The sequence below is a fragment of the Clinocottus analis genome, unplaced genomic scaffold, assembly GCF_023055335.1.
Source record: "Clinocottus analis isolate CAN_PGR_092001 unplaced genomic scaffold, fCliAna1.0.p SCAF_10, whole genome shotgun sequence".
Classification (NCBI taxonomy): Eukaryota; Metazoa; Chordata; class Actinopteri; order Perciformes; family Cottidae; genus Clinocottus; species Clinocottus analis.
This window is the reverse complement of record NW_027175821.1, coordinates 6,740,998-6,757,528: the sequence shown is the minus strand read 5'-3', so window position 1 is coordinate 6,757,528 and position 16,531 is coordinate 6,740,998. Positions and strand designations below refer to the sequence as shown.

The 16,531-nt window shown below is 42.7% G+C and overlaps 1 protein-coding gene across 4 annotated transcripts in view; it reads left to right on the top strand.

The window, feature by feature from the left end:
- The first annotated feature begins 1,175 nt into the window (after positions 1–1,175).
- unc5a (unc-5 netrin receptor A) overlaps positions 1,176–16,531 on the top strand; it is a 124,228-nt gene continuing 108,872 nt past the window's right edge. For all 4 annotated transcript variants that reach the window (XM_068584838.1, XM_068584830.1, XM_068584821.1 and 1 more), the window contains exon 1: positions 1,176–1,706. In XM_068584838.1, coding sequence (XP_068440939.1) covers positions 1,616–1,706 — 91 coding nt within the window. In that variant the 5' untranslated portion in view covers positions 1,176–1,615. The remainder of the gene's footprint in view (positions 1,707–16,531) is intronic.

The following is a 16,531-nucleotide window of genomic DNA, read 5'->3' as shown; positions in this document are numbered from 1 at the left end:
CATCCTGAAACGCGTGCAGCTTTTGGGTGCTGTTTCGGAGAGAGAAAAAGAAAAAAGACTCACTCCAGCTCGCGCCGCCTGATGGGACGCAGGGCGGATTAGCAGAATGAGGGAGATCATAATGAGCAACCTCACAAGTCACCAAGGCTGAGTCATTCTGTTGCATTCAGCTGCTGTGAGCATGCCTTCCCTTACCCCTTCACATAAACTATATGCTGTGGGGTTGTGCTTTTCTGCGTGTAGGCGTCTGCGCTCTGTGCTGTCATTCTCACTGTGACTCTGACCTTTAGCAAGGGATGTTAGATGGAGAGAAGGCTTAATGAGTTTGTATAATAGCTGAGCTCTATCTGAGGAATCATCCATCTACATGAGCCCCATAATTAGCTGGTAAGACAGTGGTCCAGCTCTGTGCTTCCACTTATTATTCTGCTGACTATTATGTGGGAGTGGAGAAATGGATAAACAAAGACACAGCCCCCCCCCCCCCCCCACCCACCACCCACCACATCTGAAGTGTATTAATAATCTGCTGTTGATTCTGGTAGGGTTGTAAAAAGCCATGGCTGAACAGTCTGAGAATCACTCCACTGACACCCTCAGAAAATAAGGCACCAGCTACCGGGAACATAAGTCACATCCTGGCGTGAGTTTGCTGACAGGTGTACACACTCTCATGGGAGCGCTAATCCTCCTGCTTCTTCATCTGTGTTTTGTCCATTGCCGATGTACTGCAGCACACAGACGCACAAAACCTCAAGACAAAGCATTGAGGCACATGCAACTGAAACTCAATGACATGCAGATGTGATCTGTGTGAATCTGTATGCAAAGCACCGGTCTGATTCCCATCACATGGGGCTGGATGTCATATCCATCATTTTCATCTAAGAAAAAAAGCGCACTTGCGAGGGTTTCGGATGACATAATTTCCATTCGGTCGTGCATTGACAATACGTGGTTATTTATGCTTATTGGAGACATGTAAATGTTTGCTCTAGAAGAACAAGAGGGTATACAGCAGGGCGCGCTCAGGACGCTCCATTCCCAGCGAGCACGCGGGATCCGCTCCTGGTTTTGCTGCTCCGCTCTTCGCAGCGGATACACCTTCCCTGACTCTCAACAGTCCAGCATTGCTGTGCAAGCAGATGTTTCTCATCCGATGCCAATTCTTACAATTCATGCGTTTGGAGACGGTATTCTTTCGCGCGAAGAAAACTGAAAACTGAGCGGAAACTGCCTCCCTCCTCGGCTCAGTGAGAGAGAGAGAGAGAGAGAGGGAGAGTTGTGGACGGATAGCGCGCTTTGGAGAAATACAGTAGAAAGAAGACAACAAAAAAAACACACCGCGGCGAGCGAGGCAGCACTTTTCTCACCACACCTGTGATGCGTTGTTCTGAGCAACGAAGACGCACGAGCGGGATGCTGATGGCCACGCGACGGCAGGAGGATATGTGTTGAGGAGAGGGCGTAGTGAACAAGGCGTCAAGAGCTACAGAGGACACTCTCCGGACCTTAACGAGCCCAGCGTGCCGGTGTTTTCGTCTCTGCTCCTCGTCTTTTGAAACTTGGGGTGATAAAAAATAAGAAATACAACAAAGAAATATAAAGCACGAAGATGCCCTCACTTGTGGGCCCCTTTGTCCGCTGTGGGTCCGGCGCTACGCTCCTTGTGCTCGGGCTCGTCTTCGCCGGCTTCACCTGCACTGGTGAGTTTCTGTCGGCTCTATTTTTTTTTTTTTTTACTGCTTCTTTGGTCGAATTATGCTGTTCACACATGTGAGAAAGGGAAACAAAAAGCTCAGTAAGTACGTTACGTCGCCAAAAAAACCCCAACAAAACAATAAAAAAGGCTGAAGGCGACAAGTTTTGCTCGTGGTTTTTGTGTGTTTTGTGCCGACATGTGGCCGCGCGTGACGGACGGAGCACGTTGTCGGCAGGCGGTTTTGTTCTGTAATTTGCTAGCACTAAACACTCCTCAATTAGCCTGCGCCTTCAAGGTTACACTGCAGAGAGAGCGCGTGTCGCCTCGCACGTGTCAAACCAAGGTTAAAACTTGGAAGCAAAGCGTTGTCCCACCCTTCCAGTGTTGCTAGTTTATGTCTACACATAAACGTGTGTGTTGGAGTGTTTGAAGCGGCGCCGTGCCGGACGTCACACGTCCTCTACACCCCTCTGTCTTTGCCCAGAAGGAAGTTCGAGCTCCACCTGCTTGATAGAGAGCGCAGGGTTGTGCCCCAACGCCCCCCCCCCCCCCCCCACCAGACACGCTTCAACAAGACGGGCGCGTGAACGATACAAATGCGGTGCTCGGTTCACATTTCACCGCTCCTTTCACGTGCTCTCGTAAGCAACCCCCCCTCCCCCCCCTCCAGTCCTGTAGAAGAAGGAGAAGGAGACCACCTCTCTGGTCGCGTGGCTGCTGTTTCATGTGTGCGCCGCGTAGAGCGGACCGGGCAAAGCCCTCCACCCGGAGCCTGCTCATCCATCTCAGCGGCTGCTCTGCTGGCTGCAGAGAGGATCACTCAACTCCACGTTTCTCTCCGCCGGGCAGGACTCGTTCCTGCTGTATTTGCAGTATGGTGACAGCTTTACGGAGTTGGTATAGACGACCTACTCGCACTGATGAGTTACGTCTATGACGTGGTCCTTTTTCTTTTTTTCTTTTTTGGCCAGACAACCCCGGTTGCATGCAAATGTACTCAGATGTACAACACAATCAGCAGCAGCAGCAGCAGCAGCAGCAGTAAGGGACCAAGCTGAAATAATTATTAAGTTTTCCTTCAGCAGCTACACAATGATCCATTTGGGACAGAGCCTGTAATGCAATTTCAGATTCCTTTCTGCTCATTTCAAAGATCCAATAAGCTAATAACTATAGTGGGCTATTTATCCCCAACACTTGCCACAATGTCTGTTTATAATTGTGCCAGTGCTGGATGTTGACCCTGAATGTTACAGGTCACCGTTATCGTGCAGTCAAGACAGTCAAATCAATGTGTTTTAATCAATGCGATCAATCGCCATGTGGCCCCATAATGCACCATTTCACAGTTCAGCCTTTCTTTAAAACACTTTTCTTTACTCTCACTCGCTGATGCTAAATATCATCCACGGAGTGCCGCACAGCTGGAAGCACCTGGTGGAGTAGCCGATCCGAAAAACACAAGAATGTCACACATCATTTGCCCCGCGCTTGTTTCCGAACTGTTAACCTTGCTGTGGACAGAAGGCAAACATGTTGGAGTTGGTGTAGTTGTGTCTCTTGCTTCAGGACACTGAGATGATGAATTAAGAGGGCTTTTCTCTTGCATTAATTAGTGTATAATTATGAATATATTAGGATTAAATAAACAGTCGTGCTCGAGGGACCTTGTGTATCAAGCTAGGTAAGTGGCAGTGCGTTGGTATTTACAAGTCATTTTATGATGCACGTTGAAACCGATGCATTTAGATCGGGTTGCTGGGTGATAAGGGGTGGTTCAGTAGGCGTTGTTGCTTGGTGCCTTGGTTCACACCGCGTTCATGTGGGTTTCCTTTGGGTGCTCTGGTTTCCTACCTCAGTCAAAAGACCGTTTTTTTTCATCAGGATGCTTTTTGTTTGCCCGTTTCTTTGTTCGCTCTGTCCCAAACTGGAGCTCTGTTCAGGTTGTTTTCCTCCCTTTCACCCAAATGCATGCTGGGATGCTCCCAGTCCTTCTCCGACCCTGAATAGCAAAGACCCAGTTCATAAAACACACGATCAAAGGGATATGGGTAAAAACAGTTTTATTCTCTTCTAGGCGGACCCCTCTCTCGTATATCAGGTCAGTACAAGCATCCTTAAGAGCTACCATCACGGCTTACAGGCTACTTTTATAGGACAGCGTGAGTTCCAGAAATGGATCGGAAGGTAATTTGGGAGCCAATTCTTTCGACATCAGGGCTGGGACAGTCTCAGCTGAGATCAGTCAAGCTATCCCCCTATAGAGAGGCAACGCGCTGACTCTGCATTTGCCTGTATCAAAGGCCGACAGTCTTTTTTTTGCTGGGAAACATAACTCAATCAGTAATAAAGGTAAGCCTGTCAATCTAGATTTAAGCTATCTGAGCACTTTTCCTTTTGCTGTGTTGTGAGTGATCTGACGGGCCGGACAGACGGGGACGGTGAGCTTTCAGCCTGAGGAACAAAGAAATGTACTGCTTCGCTTGTGTGTGTGTGTGTGTGTGTGTGTGTGTGTATGTGTGTGCCTGTGTGTACAGCACTTAATGTTTTAAGCATGTGCATTGCCTGTGTTCTAGGGAGAGAGGGTGTTTCCACAAGGATTTGCATGCATGCATTTCTGCAGCATGTGTTGGGTGTGTGGCCTGCAGACTTTTCCATCTCCTGTTGCTGCTGCTGTTTCACATTTATTTTAACTTGCCTGTTTAGTCAGTTGTTAGTCCCTTGTTACTTTCTTCAGAAAAAAAAAATCAAAAAGCCAGCTATCCATGCAGAGAGAATAAATCCTGGATTCCTCTTTGTTTTTCCCTACTGCCCAGTGAGAGCGTTGCCAAGCGATTGTTGTGTGGTTCTTCGAGGGAGCTTGGGATTTGGTATCGGGTACCATCCTACTTCTGTGTCACCTCCGAGCAATTTCCACGGGGCGTAAATCTTGGGATGATGCAAGAAGACGACCATTAAATGACGACAAGCAGAAATGTATTGCATAATAGTGTAATTTGCAAGTTCACATTTATTTGTACAGTAATATAAGAGATTTGTTTGCCAGAAGTCTCATCATTCTAATGGGAATCATCCCAGAGTTGTCTTTCTGGCAGCCAGTTTTGTCTCTTCTCATTGACTCACTAAAGAATGCGATAAGGAGAGCGAAAGCTGAAATTAATATAATTTATTGGGGGAAATTGCCTTCTGGTCAAAGGAATTTAAAACCACTTCGTTTCTGTCCCATTGCTAATGCATGGCACATGATTGCCATGTATTTGTGGGGATGTGGTCTTTCACAGGGAAGTAATAATTCACGACCAGAAAGAGTTTTTCTTCCCTCTAGTCATGGGAGATGAATTCAAATGATACAGACAATGGGAAGACTTGTGCACTGGGGGAGGGAACTTTCAGATATATTTATTTATTTTTGCAACTGCTTATACTCACTCAGTGAATTAGCATGATGTACAAATGCAGAATATATCATGCAAGGAGGTAATTACACTTCAGACGAAGGAAAAAAAAAAAACGTAAGATAAAATATGAAAATGGTTTCACTCCTCAGGAGTTCAAATGCTCGTTATGAATTTTATGCTGCTTACGGAATTTTAATTTAGACAACGTGACAATAAAAAAGAGTTTCATTTGCTGTTTTAATCACAAGACAGAGCTGATCAAATGTATTGCTTTTTTTTAATTCGCTTTCCATCATGTATATTTTGTCTGAAAGTAAGAAAACAGACAAATTGAAGGAATCGCCTTCCTGTCAAAGTCTCGCAAAAATGTCATTTCTTCAGTTTGAGTTCCCGTGATTAATGGAGGCAAAGATAATAGTTCAGCATAAATGAATACGAGGTAAACAGTGCATGTCAACACAGGTCAGCTCTAAACAACGGAGCAGCATGCTCCATTTGGTGACGAATGCCCAGGTGCCTTATCTTTTAGAAGGCTACGTCCCAGCGCTTATCATCTGCAAATGGCAATCTTGGGGAGTAAAAGGAAGGACACGGGCGTTGCCGAGGACACATGGAGGATGAACCTTGGAGAGGGGAGGAGTTGGGTGTTATTTTCTGCAGTCTGTGCAGAGGCCCTGCGAAGGCACTACATCTCTGTCAAACTCTGCCCTTTTGTTTCAATTACCCCATTTCTATGATTCAGGTCTATGTGAGAGCGCTTAGGGGTTGAAGTTTGGCCGTTTCCCTCCTGAAATGGGGCGCACCGTAGTCACTATTTGTGCTTTCCCATCGAGGCAGCAGAAAATGTACCTTTCACCTCTGATGTGGGATGAGATTACCCCGTGTTTCAGTGGGAGCCCGGCAGGGTTCAAGCAAATAGATCCACACACCAAGTAGTCCCTGTTTTTAGGATTTTAATGCGGTGTCAGACTTTTGAGAGATACTCTGAGTCGCCATCTTGGTTACCCATAATGCACATACAAGCACACGCGACCACAACTGTTACACATAGTCAACATTAAATAGCAGTAGGAAAATCCATCACAACATGCATACAAAAACAAATGCAACAATGATATTAAGAGTATCAGGGCCATGCATAAGGATACAAATTGAGTGGAGGAAATTTGATTTGAACCGTCATTTCAAGAATGATTTCAAAATGTAAAGATTAGGGTTGAATTGTCAGTGTTTGTACCAGGCATGAGAAAAAAAAAAGAAGTTTAAATGTTGAGAATAAGGTTTAAATATTGAGAATAAAGTTTAAATAACTATTTGTGAATTAAGACAAGATGTCCCCAATAAGAGTAACCTTTGAGAAAAATGCAAGCTGTTGGTGGTTACGCATGTTCTAAAGTTTTGACTTCAAAATAATTTTAAATTTATTGTCAAAATATATACAGGTTCATATTTTAGCTTCTTTATGTACCTTTTTTGTATCTTTCGGGTAAATGTAGCCAAGATATATTATCGGTTTATATGATTAATCTTGTCTATTTGCAACAGGTCTGGTTTGTCTTTATATAATCTGCTCCATGTTTCTGTAATCCAGCACGCATCCTGTTGGCTACTGGGGATGTGTGTCTTTTTTTATTATTTCAATGGGGACCTGTGCCATAATTCATGGACGGCCACCACAGTGTCTGACGTAGTATCAGCAGTTGGGAGATTGCTCTCAATCTCTACTGTTGTGTTTCTGTCATTGTGCCAGCACTCACATAGCCTCATACGTCCATTGTCCAAGGGCCACCAATGAGAAGTCGAGATGAGCTTGTTGAGCTGAGTACAGTCTTTTCTCTGGAAGGTCAATTGAATGTTCTTTTTCCTGCGTCATCCCTCGCTCTCTTTTCTCTCTTTCACTATGCTGACCCTGATCTTTGGATGTGTTTTCTTGCAAGGAAACAATTGTATTTTTTTGCAAACAACATGGGACATGTGAAGGTTGATGTCATGTATGTCAGTCACAATGCAATAGATACTAACGCTGCCAAAAGGCACATTCTTAAAGTTTCCTTACCCCGAATATCTTTGCCACGAGTTCCATCCTTTTGTTAGCCAGAAAACAGATATGGCAGACTATTTGGCCAGTGTGCGAGCCTTGGAGGCCATATTTGTGTTGTTGTTGTTTTTTTCCCCTGTAATGTTTGTTTTTATTCTACATGATGTGCTGTCTTACTGCTCACTTTGTACAGTGAGAAAAGTGGTGTGTTAGAAGACGTTTCCAGAGTCTTTCCTGTTCTCTTAGTGATCAATACTCTTCTCCAAATGGTTAATTGGCCATCAGTCATTGTCAGTGGAAGCGCTTAGAAACCCAGAGGTGTCTTGGTGCAGCTCATAATAAGAGAGTGTCCAGTCCTCTGGGTCCTCTCCTGGCCTTTACTTCAGGCCTGGTGGTGGCTGGGGAAAGCCGATCTGAATGCAATATGGAGTGCCATAGATTAATAGTTCCTTAGTCAGGCCACCAGGGAGCGATATGAAAGCCACTTCCACTTCATCATAGGTGGACTGAATGGAAAGTCTACAGAGCATGCGATGGAAAAGGAACTTGGTGTGAAGGTCATATGATGTGAAATGAGATTCTGTGGATTTTATCAGTTGAAAGTCATCTGGTAAAATCTTTATTTGTTTTTGATCATTTAAAATCCAAGTTACACTTTTTTGTAATAAGGAGAAATTGTCTCACAAGGCAATTTTCCCAGCAGCTTGTAGTCTAAAGTTCCAAGATAATGACACTTTTTTTTTGTCTGCTACTTCAACCTTGAAGAGAGAACACACCTCCAATCAGATGACTGGCTTCATTGTTATGCTTACCCCTACTTTGCATGGCATGTAAAAGACATAATTAGAAATCACCTAAGGCTACCCAAGCAGGCCTGCTGGCGCTTGATTGGCAAGGGTATCCGAGGGAGGTCTGGCTCAGCCTGAGCCAGAATTTGTCATCTTGAAGTGATTTTGTTGACAAGACAGGAGGCACAGTGACCTTTCCTAATTATGTGTATGTGTCCAGGCACTGAAGCCTTAGGCAAGCAATTCAACTGAGTCAACAGAGCGCTGACTCTCAGAGCACATTCAAGCCCAGACGGCACGTTGTGTGATATAAGGTTAGAACATGCTGCGTTTAGCGGCACGCTGGTTAATAATTTAGTATTGATACAACATTACTAATGTCATTTGTGTCACCTTTTTGCTCAAAGATGTTGAAAGAAACAAAGTAAATTAAAAAAAGATCGGATCAGGTGCCTCGTTTTTTCTCGCCTTCTTCCTCTTCTTTTTCCACCACCACTGAAATCATCACGCAAAGTAATTCTGATATTGTGCTACGCAAGTTGATTCTCACAAAACACGAACCATTCATCATGCACTTTAAATGTGCAGCGGCAAGAGAACAGCCTTTCTGATCTATGTAGGTCCCTCTGTTATTGTTTTTCCCAAACAAACCATTTCCCGATGTGAAATGAGGTCTGAACATTACGCATTCAAAGCTTAAAGCTAAGCAGCAGATTTTCTTGGCAAGGCCATCAGGAACACCAGGCTCACGGTAAACACATTCAAGTCCTTACTCCAATAGAATTAATCATGATGATACAGCCACCATTGAGACTAGACGCTCCCTTTTTTTTTGTACGGCACACCTTGCACTTGATTATTATGGTTTCGATGAATTTAAATGTCCACTGACAATGCATTCACGCTGAATCAAAGTGCTTTTCCTGCAGTTTCTTGTCACCAGTGCTTTGCCTTTTCAAAAGATGAGTACAGAGCTGCCGTGCTTTGGCATTGTTTCCACTGATGTACAATGCTGCATTTCAGGCAGAATTGATATTGATGGTAAAAGGAGCTGTATTCAACATTCAAAGAATTAATATAGCATCAAACAACTATTTGCTCTGTGAAGATCTAGTGAAGTAATGTCAACCTCAGCAGAGAATGAAGTCAGTCTCCATCTCTGCGGTGATTTCAGGGCTTGAACTTGCTTTGTTGACGTAACCGGCCCAGCTCTGCACTGCTGTCATACGGAGTTTGCTCTGGAAGCGATGTTAGCGCTGTTTGCGCTTGTAGCGCACCATTGGCTACGTTGAGATGTTGAGAGCATTCAAAATCCTTCCAATCTCCAATCTTGCACCTTTTTAAGTAATATTAGAGAAGTGGACTCTTGGGCATTCAGGTCCGCAATAAATTGAACATTTGGTTGTCTGCTTTTGTGCTGTTGTTGTTGCATTCTTTATGTTATTTGGTAACATATTGTATGTATGCAGTGTATCTGTTTAATGTCCAATCTGAAAACTAGAAGAAGGAATTGAAATGAAAAACAAACCGATATTGAATATGTAGTCGTTTCCCAGACCTGTTCCATCATAACATTACAAGTCCAATACTAAGAGGTTGGTGGGGGACAGTCGAGATCCACTTAAAGAACCCCTTCCTGTTTGTTCCTGTTTATTAAAAAATATTACCCCATACAACCCTCGTAAACATGCAAAGTTGTCTTCCCCCTTGTGTTTTTCAGTGGGCTACGTTAGCACGTATTGGACCACTGTGAGCACTATTTACTGTATCATTAGACACCCATATTGGATTTGTTCAGTTAAGAGCTGGCAGGCAACGATATCCAATATGTACTATTCTCTTGGAGAGAACATCTTGCTGTAATCCCCTTTTAAAAACTGACAGTGGGGAATGTTTGATCAAGCCTACAGGAGTAACTTGTGAACCTATTGTTGAAATAAAACAACAGTTGAAAGAAAGCGCTGCTCTGTGAAAAGCCCACTGTGTTTTTAGTGGCTACTTGTGATGCTGTGTTTTTAACCAAACTACTAGTCTCTGTCTTTGCATGAGCTTTACTGTGTACTAATTTAAGTATAACTGTTTATCGGCATTTCATCAACATTTTTTTTTCTCCCCCTGTGAGTTCAAATTCAAACCGTATTTTTAAACAAAAATAAAAATAACCCAATATCCAGAAGCTTTAACTGCATCTCATTGTTTTTTTTTAGCAGTTTTCTAAGTTGTAATATTTGGATGTGGGATTTAAACAGTTCTGTTCAAGGTCTTTAGAGCTGGATGTGAATATTTATTCTTTTTTTTGTGAGTAATTTCCAAAAGACAGGGTTCTGAAAACGCAATCAAGGTCTGAACTTGTGCCAATATCCAATAGAAGGCGTTGCTTATAAGGAAAGACATTCACATGTGCTCAGGCAAAAAGTCTCTATTATTTGTGTCTCATTTATTTTTAATTAAGCTTCAGTCATGTATACAGCATGTTTATACCTTTCATTAGTGCACAACAAGTCCTGGTTTAAGTCTGCTGGGTACAGTCAATTGATAGATATACACTGACATCAGCAAGAAATTTTGCGTGGGTGGATAGCAGAAGATATATTGCAGTTTCTTGTTAGTGTTCAAGCGTCCTCTGTCAAAAAGACAGCATGATGTCACCATTCTGTAGTGCTTCCACTCTTCACTGGCCTAGCAGATGCTACGTTAGCTTAATGGGACACTCAATAATGTGTATTTGCTGCTATGCTTATAGACTCGCAAGTGCTTTAACAGATTATTGATTGTAATTTTGCCGTTGCTTCTTTTGGGAGTTGGCGCTGTTCAACTTATTCATTGAAAACAACAAAGCTCAGTTCAATTTGTTCACTCAATTAATTAGCCTAACATCCGGTTGGGGTGGGCAGACATCTGGTGACCAATAAACAAGAATTTAAGGAGTTGTTTGTTTGATGTGGCTGTCATTTAATGAATGGGAGTTGGTGTCCAATTTCAAGCGGTGATTGAATGTAGCCTGGCCTCTGACCGAGCGCAGTTCATACGATATTGTTAACAGCTCCTCTAATGACTTCATTCATCCTTTATTTCTGAGTCACTGTCGCACTTTTTTATTGCCAATTTCCGAACATCTCATCACTCATAAACTGAAGACGCTATAAAGGATTCTTCATCTCAATTATTCCAGATTTGACAATCTAATTGGAGCTGAAAAGTCAATTGGGATGAAACTGGTGAAACTCAGTGAATAATTATCTGTTAGATTAAAGGGCTCGTGGATTTGGTTTTGAATGTCCTCATAAACTCGCCTACTGATTTATATCAAACGTGTCTGATGTTTGCAGCATGTCCGGGCGTCTGCACATGAACAAGTCCTGTGGGGATCACAGATTCATCCCAAGAGTGGTCGCGCATGTTGCCAACTGTCTATCTCCACTTGATCTGATGGGTGTGTTGTTTTCAATCATGAATACTGAGCAGCATTGTAAGTCACTCTGGATGAGAGTGTCTGCCAAACGTTGTAAATGTAATTGTGATGAGAATAGCCAATGGAGTTTACAGTGAGGTGGAGCGAACCGGGTCCTGCTATTTAGCTCCACAGCCGTGTTGATCAGTGTCAAGATGTGAAATCAGTGCCCCTGATGTTCAGCAGGGTAGTTTTTTCTGTTTTATCTCTAACTACGTCAGAGTAAATCCTTGCTTATAAAAATGTAATTTATAACTGACCGGCAGTTTGAGGTTTGGGTTGCAGAGTTTCAATTTCAAAGGTCCCCAGTTGTGCTATAATCAGACGGGGAAACATCAACCTTATAATCTCAATGGTCAGAAGCCAAAGGCTCGTTATACCAAAATCCTCTTATCTTTCCTGGAGTGCTTCCATCAGACGGACGCACACAAACATCAACAGCTGCTGTTTTCTTGTGGTCTTACGCCAAATTGTCGTAATTGTCACTCTTTATGAATTAATGTAACTGTTAATACTGGTCATTGAGAATTTCTATCTCGATTATTATTTTTAACGGATGTATTTTATTGTTGCCCTTAGACGCTCAGATTTACTTTTGTAGAGGTTTTTGGGGGCCTTCGTGGGAGCAAGGGGCCCCACTGGGCCAAACTGATTAGGGTAGTGAGGGTGGACCGTGTCCCCTTAATCTCTCCCAGACATGACAACTTTATAAAGGCACAATAATTCATAATGAGCCTGCTCTCTCTGGAGGGTTTGGGGGCGTTCTTTTTTTTAGTGGGAAGCAATGTCCAACTTGCATTGGGCTGCGCCCTCCTGAGGGTCGAAGGAAGGTGATCCCTCTTCTTCTCTCTATAGAAGTGTCTAATGAGGAAAGGGAAACAGGGGAACTAATAAATAACTGCACAAGATGAAAAAAGTTAGAGGGTGGCAAGTAAAGTGAACAGTGTGTTTTCCTTTTCTCTTTGTTAATTCGGTTTTTACCGAACAACCGTTCTCGCATTGTCCCCTCCCTTATTTTATTCTATTTAACTTTTTTGCAGACAGTATCAACACATCCATGTCCACAACTCTTCTGGCCTGCATCAGACATGACCACATATCAGCCTTATTGTTACTTAAACCGTCTTATTAGTTGGGGCCGTTGATACCCTGCATATATGTGCAACCCATATCTATACTTGTAATATTTCACTCATCAAGTACATATATGCAATACGTCTTGTCATGCGTGTACTCGTGTGGCGAGGTCACTAAAGAATGAAGCTATGTGTTCGACTGTGTCTGTGACTGAGTAACCTGATTCCATCCACGCTGCGATTCCTCAGTTGGAATCTCAACTGGTTTATGAATCATCTTATTTTCTATCGTTCACAAGTTCCCAGAGCCGGACTTCCGTCCACGTCCCTGAATCACCCCTGTGATGTGTGATGGAAGTGCCATTGTTGCAAGATTGGACAGTCCGCACTTAGCTATTTAAACTCATATTTCTGGTGTTTAAATTACCCGACTGAACACTTGGACAGATTGGTTTCAGGCTGAATCATCACAAAGCCAAATGCAATTTGGCTTATTTTCTAATTTCTTGGTCTGCAACATACACTGCATATGGCTTTGCCCTGCCATTTTCACTAAAGTAATGATTAAATAATAACCTTTCTGGCTGAGTCAAATTGTTGTTGAAAATGTCACTGTAAAACTTTTCCCCCTTTTGATAATTTTTTTATTTATTTTCCTGCAGAAATGTTCAACTGAAATCCTAAGCTTTTACTCACAAGAGAAGAGTAATCATTTTAAGAAGATCATTTGCTTCACACAAACGTATTTCATCGTTGTGCACTCTGTTACAAAAGTTTTCAAGTCCCTGTCCAGATTTGAAAGAGAGGATTTGTCCCGCTCGTGTTCAAAGGATCACGATAAAACTGTGAGACAAGCCAGGTCCATGTATAAAGAAGGCCTTCCTTACTTGGAAAAAATTACTAAGACTTCACAAAGCTTTTCTCTTGCCTCGGCACTCTTCAGCTTTCCTTTTATCAAGCTTGTCTTACCTTTCAGATTCCATTATATTAATCAACAGCATACCGTAGCTCTCCTCACTCATTAGAAGAGGCTGAGAAGCTGACAGGAGATCATTTGTAAATACTTTTTTCATCTGTCCTTCCATGTCAGACCTCTCCCTGTGAAACTAGGACTCAGACTTCAAATAGTAAAAACACATTTCAAGCGTCGAGCTAAGTTGCACTCTTTGGTTTAGATTAATTTGTCGACTTTTTTTTCCCAACACAAACTCGAGCATTATCCGTGCCCATCCTCTGTAACGGGCTGCCATTTTGTGTTAAGCCAGCACTGATGCATAGAGTCTCCACAGCCTGGTGGAAATTGCCAGCGCCTAAAGCAAACAGTTGGACCCGGGGTCCCACAAGTGTGAAGCAGCCAAGTAAACCCATTAACTGCCTATAGAGTGGTTTGTGGTCTTGTCTCCACATGATGGTCTCCACAAATGAAGCAAAAACTGATTTACTTTGTTTGTTTGGCTCTATTAAATAACCACAGACGAGTCAACACTTCACTTTTTCTGTATCTACGAGTGGAGGAAATAAAACTTGCTCACATTATGTAACAATTGTGTTGGAAGTGGCAGTTGTACTTAATTTATAGTGTAAGAAATGTGTCGTATATTACACAGCAAAGCTGGTAAATCACAGCATAAGCAATTCACTTGGAAGATATAATTTGACAAGTCTGCAGCTTTTTATTTTGGGCCGCTGAGGCATGATACTTCCTTTCTCTGAATTCTTCTATCTGCTCTCTACATGTGATGCCCAACTGTACAAACTATTTGAATCGCCAGAAGGTGTTTGATTTATGCTGAGTGTGAGTTATCAGCTCCAAACAGGCCATGTAGCTTCCCTCTTATCGTCCTAACCAGCCGCTTGCAGAATTTCTGCATGTTTTTGAGCTCAGCCCTAAATGTGATGACAATAGTCATGAACAGAACACAAAGACAAAAACTGCCACTTGCAGCAAAATGAGAGCCTCCCCCTCTCGCCTAATTTTTTGTGTCGGATTCTCCTGCAGTATGTTTGACAAGAAGGGCTGGCAGCTTTACGCAGTGGCACAAGTCAGGCTGTCGTGGGTGCTGCCCACCCCCGACCCCCTGTCACACAATTAGCTTTCTGCTTTTCAGATAGCTGGAACAAAGGTGAACTCCAGGAGTCGCGGCTGTGTTCACTCAGAGCGGAGGGGTGTGTGTGACACTCCGATGACTCCGGGGCACTTTCTTGACCAGAAGAGTCGTTTGCTGTCACTAAACATCACTGTCTCCCACGCCACTAATGGCATCTTCAGATTGTGCTATGAAGAACAAAGGCTGGTTGTATATGAGGTACTGAGGAAAAAAATAGAGCGACCCCATTTGGGCTGCAGGCTGTGGTTTGTGACAGGGCCCGCAAACCTATAGAAGTGTCATGACAGATATGAACCAAGGAACAATTATCGGGTGGTGTGCTTGAAGGTAAGCTGGCGGTGCCTTCAACAAAAAGAAGAGAAATGTGTCGAATGAATAGTCCAGCAAATTCATGCTTGCGCACACACACACACACAAACACATGTGGGCACACGTGTGACTGCAATATCTCAATTTGTTAGGCTGTTAAAACTATTAGAATTAAGCAACGATAAGCGGGAAAGCAAATGTTCGCGTGTTATGCTCCCCCCCCTTTTTTTGTATTGTTTTATTCATGAGGTTAAATTCAAAAGGTGAGCGTGTTAACAAAACAAAACCGTATGCAGAATAACAAGTAAATGAAATGTTATGAAGAATCATTTGTAATGTTCCTGTGGCTATGGAACTAAATAAATTCAATTGACTGAGCGGAATATATTTTACTGATAATCACTGGCTTCTGAATTGATTTCTATTAAATGCAAATTTGCATTTTTTTTCCTGCCAGTAATCAATCTAAAATGGGATTTTGTTTTCTTTTTTTGTATTTCTGCCAACAGTCAAAATCGGAGTTAAACAGCAGGAGTGTATTGACTTGATCTTCATTCAATTTCAGTTGCTGTCACAGAGTCACTGGGAGGCAAACAAAATGTGTTTAATAACAGCAGAGAATCTCTCCGGTGTGGCCACTTAACACTTAAAGACAATGATGAAGCATTAAGTAATGTTTTATACGACAGTTGCTAATTATGAATCTGTTCACTTCAAGCAGCTTTCCCCCTCTTTTTTTTAACAAACCCTAATTCCAAGAATTTTCATTGGCTGCTGGATCCAAAGCAAATTGGATTAAAAGACAAGCTTGCTTTCCAAAAACAATGTATTACTTTACATTTTCCGTATTTTAAACGGCACGTATAGCCCCAAACTACCAGCATAAAAATGATTGGCAGTAAAGCACAGTTTCAGCTGTCAGTCTCTGCAGGAAGTCGCCAGACTAAAATCCTACTGCTTTTGGTGAACTGTTTTTGTCCAAGGTTGACAAATAAAACAAAATGTGGTCTCTGGTGTAGTCCCTCTTTTAGAAATGCCAGTTCCTTTTTCTATTTTGAGTGGTAATGTTATTTTTCTACATTGTTAATTCAAGTCTTGGGGAATTCTGTTTTGCAGAGACAGAATGTTGAATGTGCCATGTTTCTGCAAAGCATTGCAGCAGTACAACACTTGGCATCAGCATTGTCACACTAAATCTCCATCTCCATGACACTTGGAGTCAAAACACGGGCCTGGAAATGCAAGCCCTCCCAGTGTCAAGACATAGTTCTCTTTTTTGGGCTGAAGCTGCTAATGTTTCTGACAGAATTAAAAGTTAGTTGCTCACTGAATGATATCACATAAAAACAAAGCACTGCACATATTTAGAACCACAAGATTTGACCTGTTTTTGTTCTATTCAAAGGCAGAGTAGTATTATCCCTTCACTCTCTCTATTTTCTAGGTCCCAGCATGCATGTGCCTCCATGTGTCTAGATTTCCCTACAGAAGCTGCCGGGTCCCATAGGTTTAGCTGTAATACCCTGGTTAATTCCCCCTGCATGTCGGGTTATTGCCATCAAAGCTCCTGTGTCAGTTGATCTCCAATTCAGGCTTATTCTTTTCACTGACGGCTTTATTACTTTGTTTTACCATGCATGCCCCACCCAACAACACACACA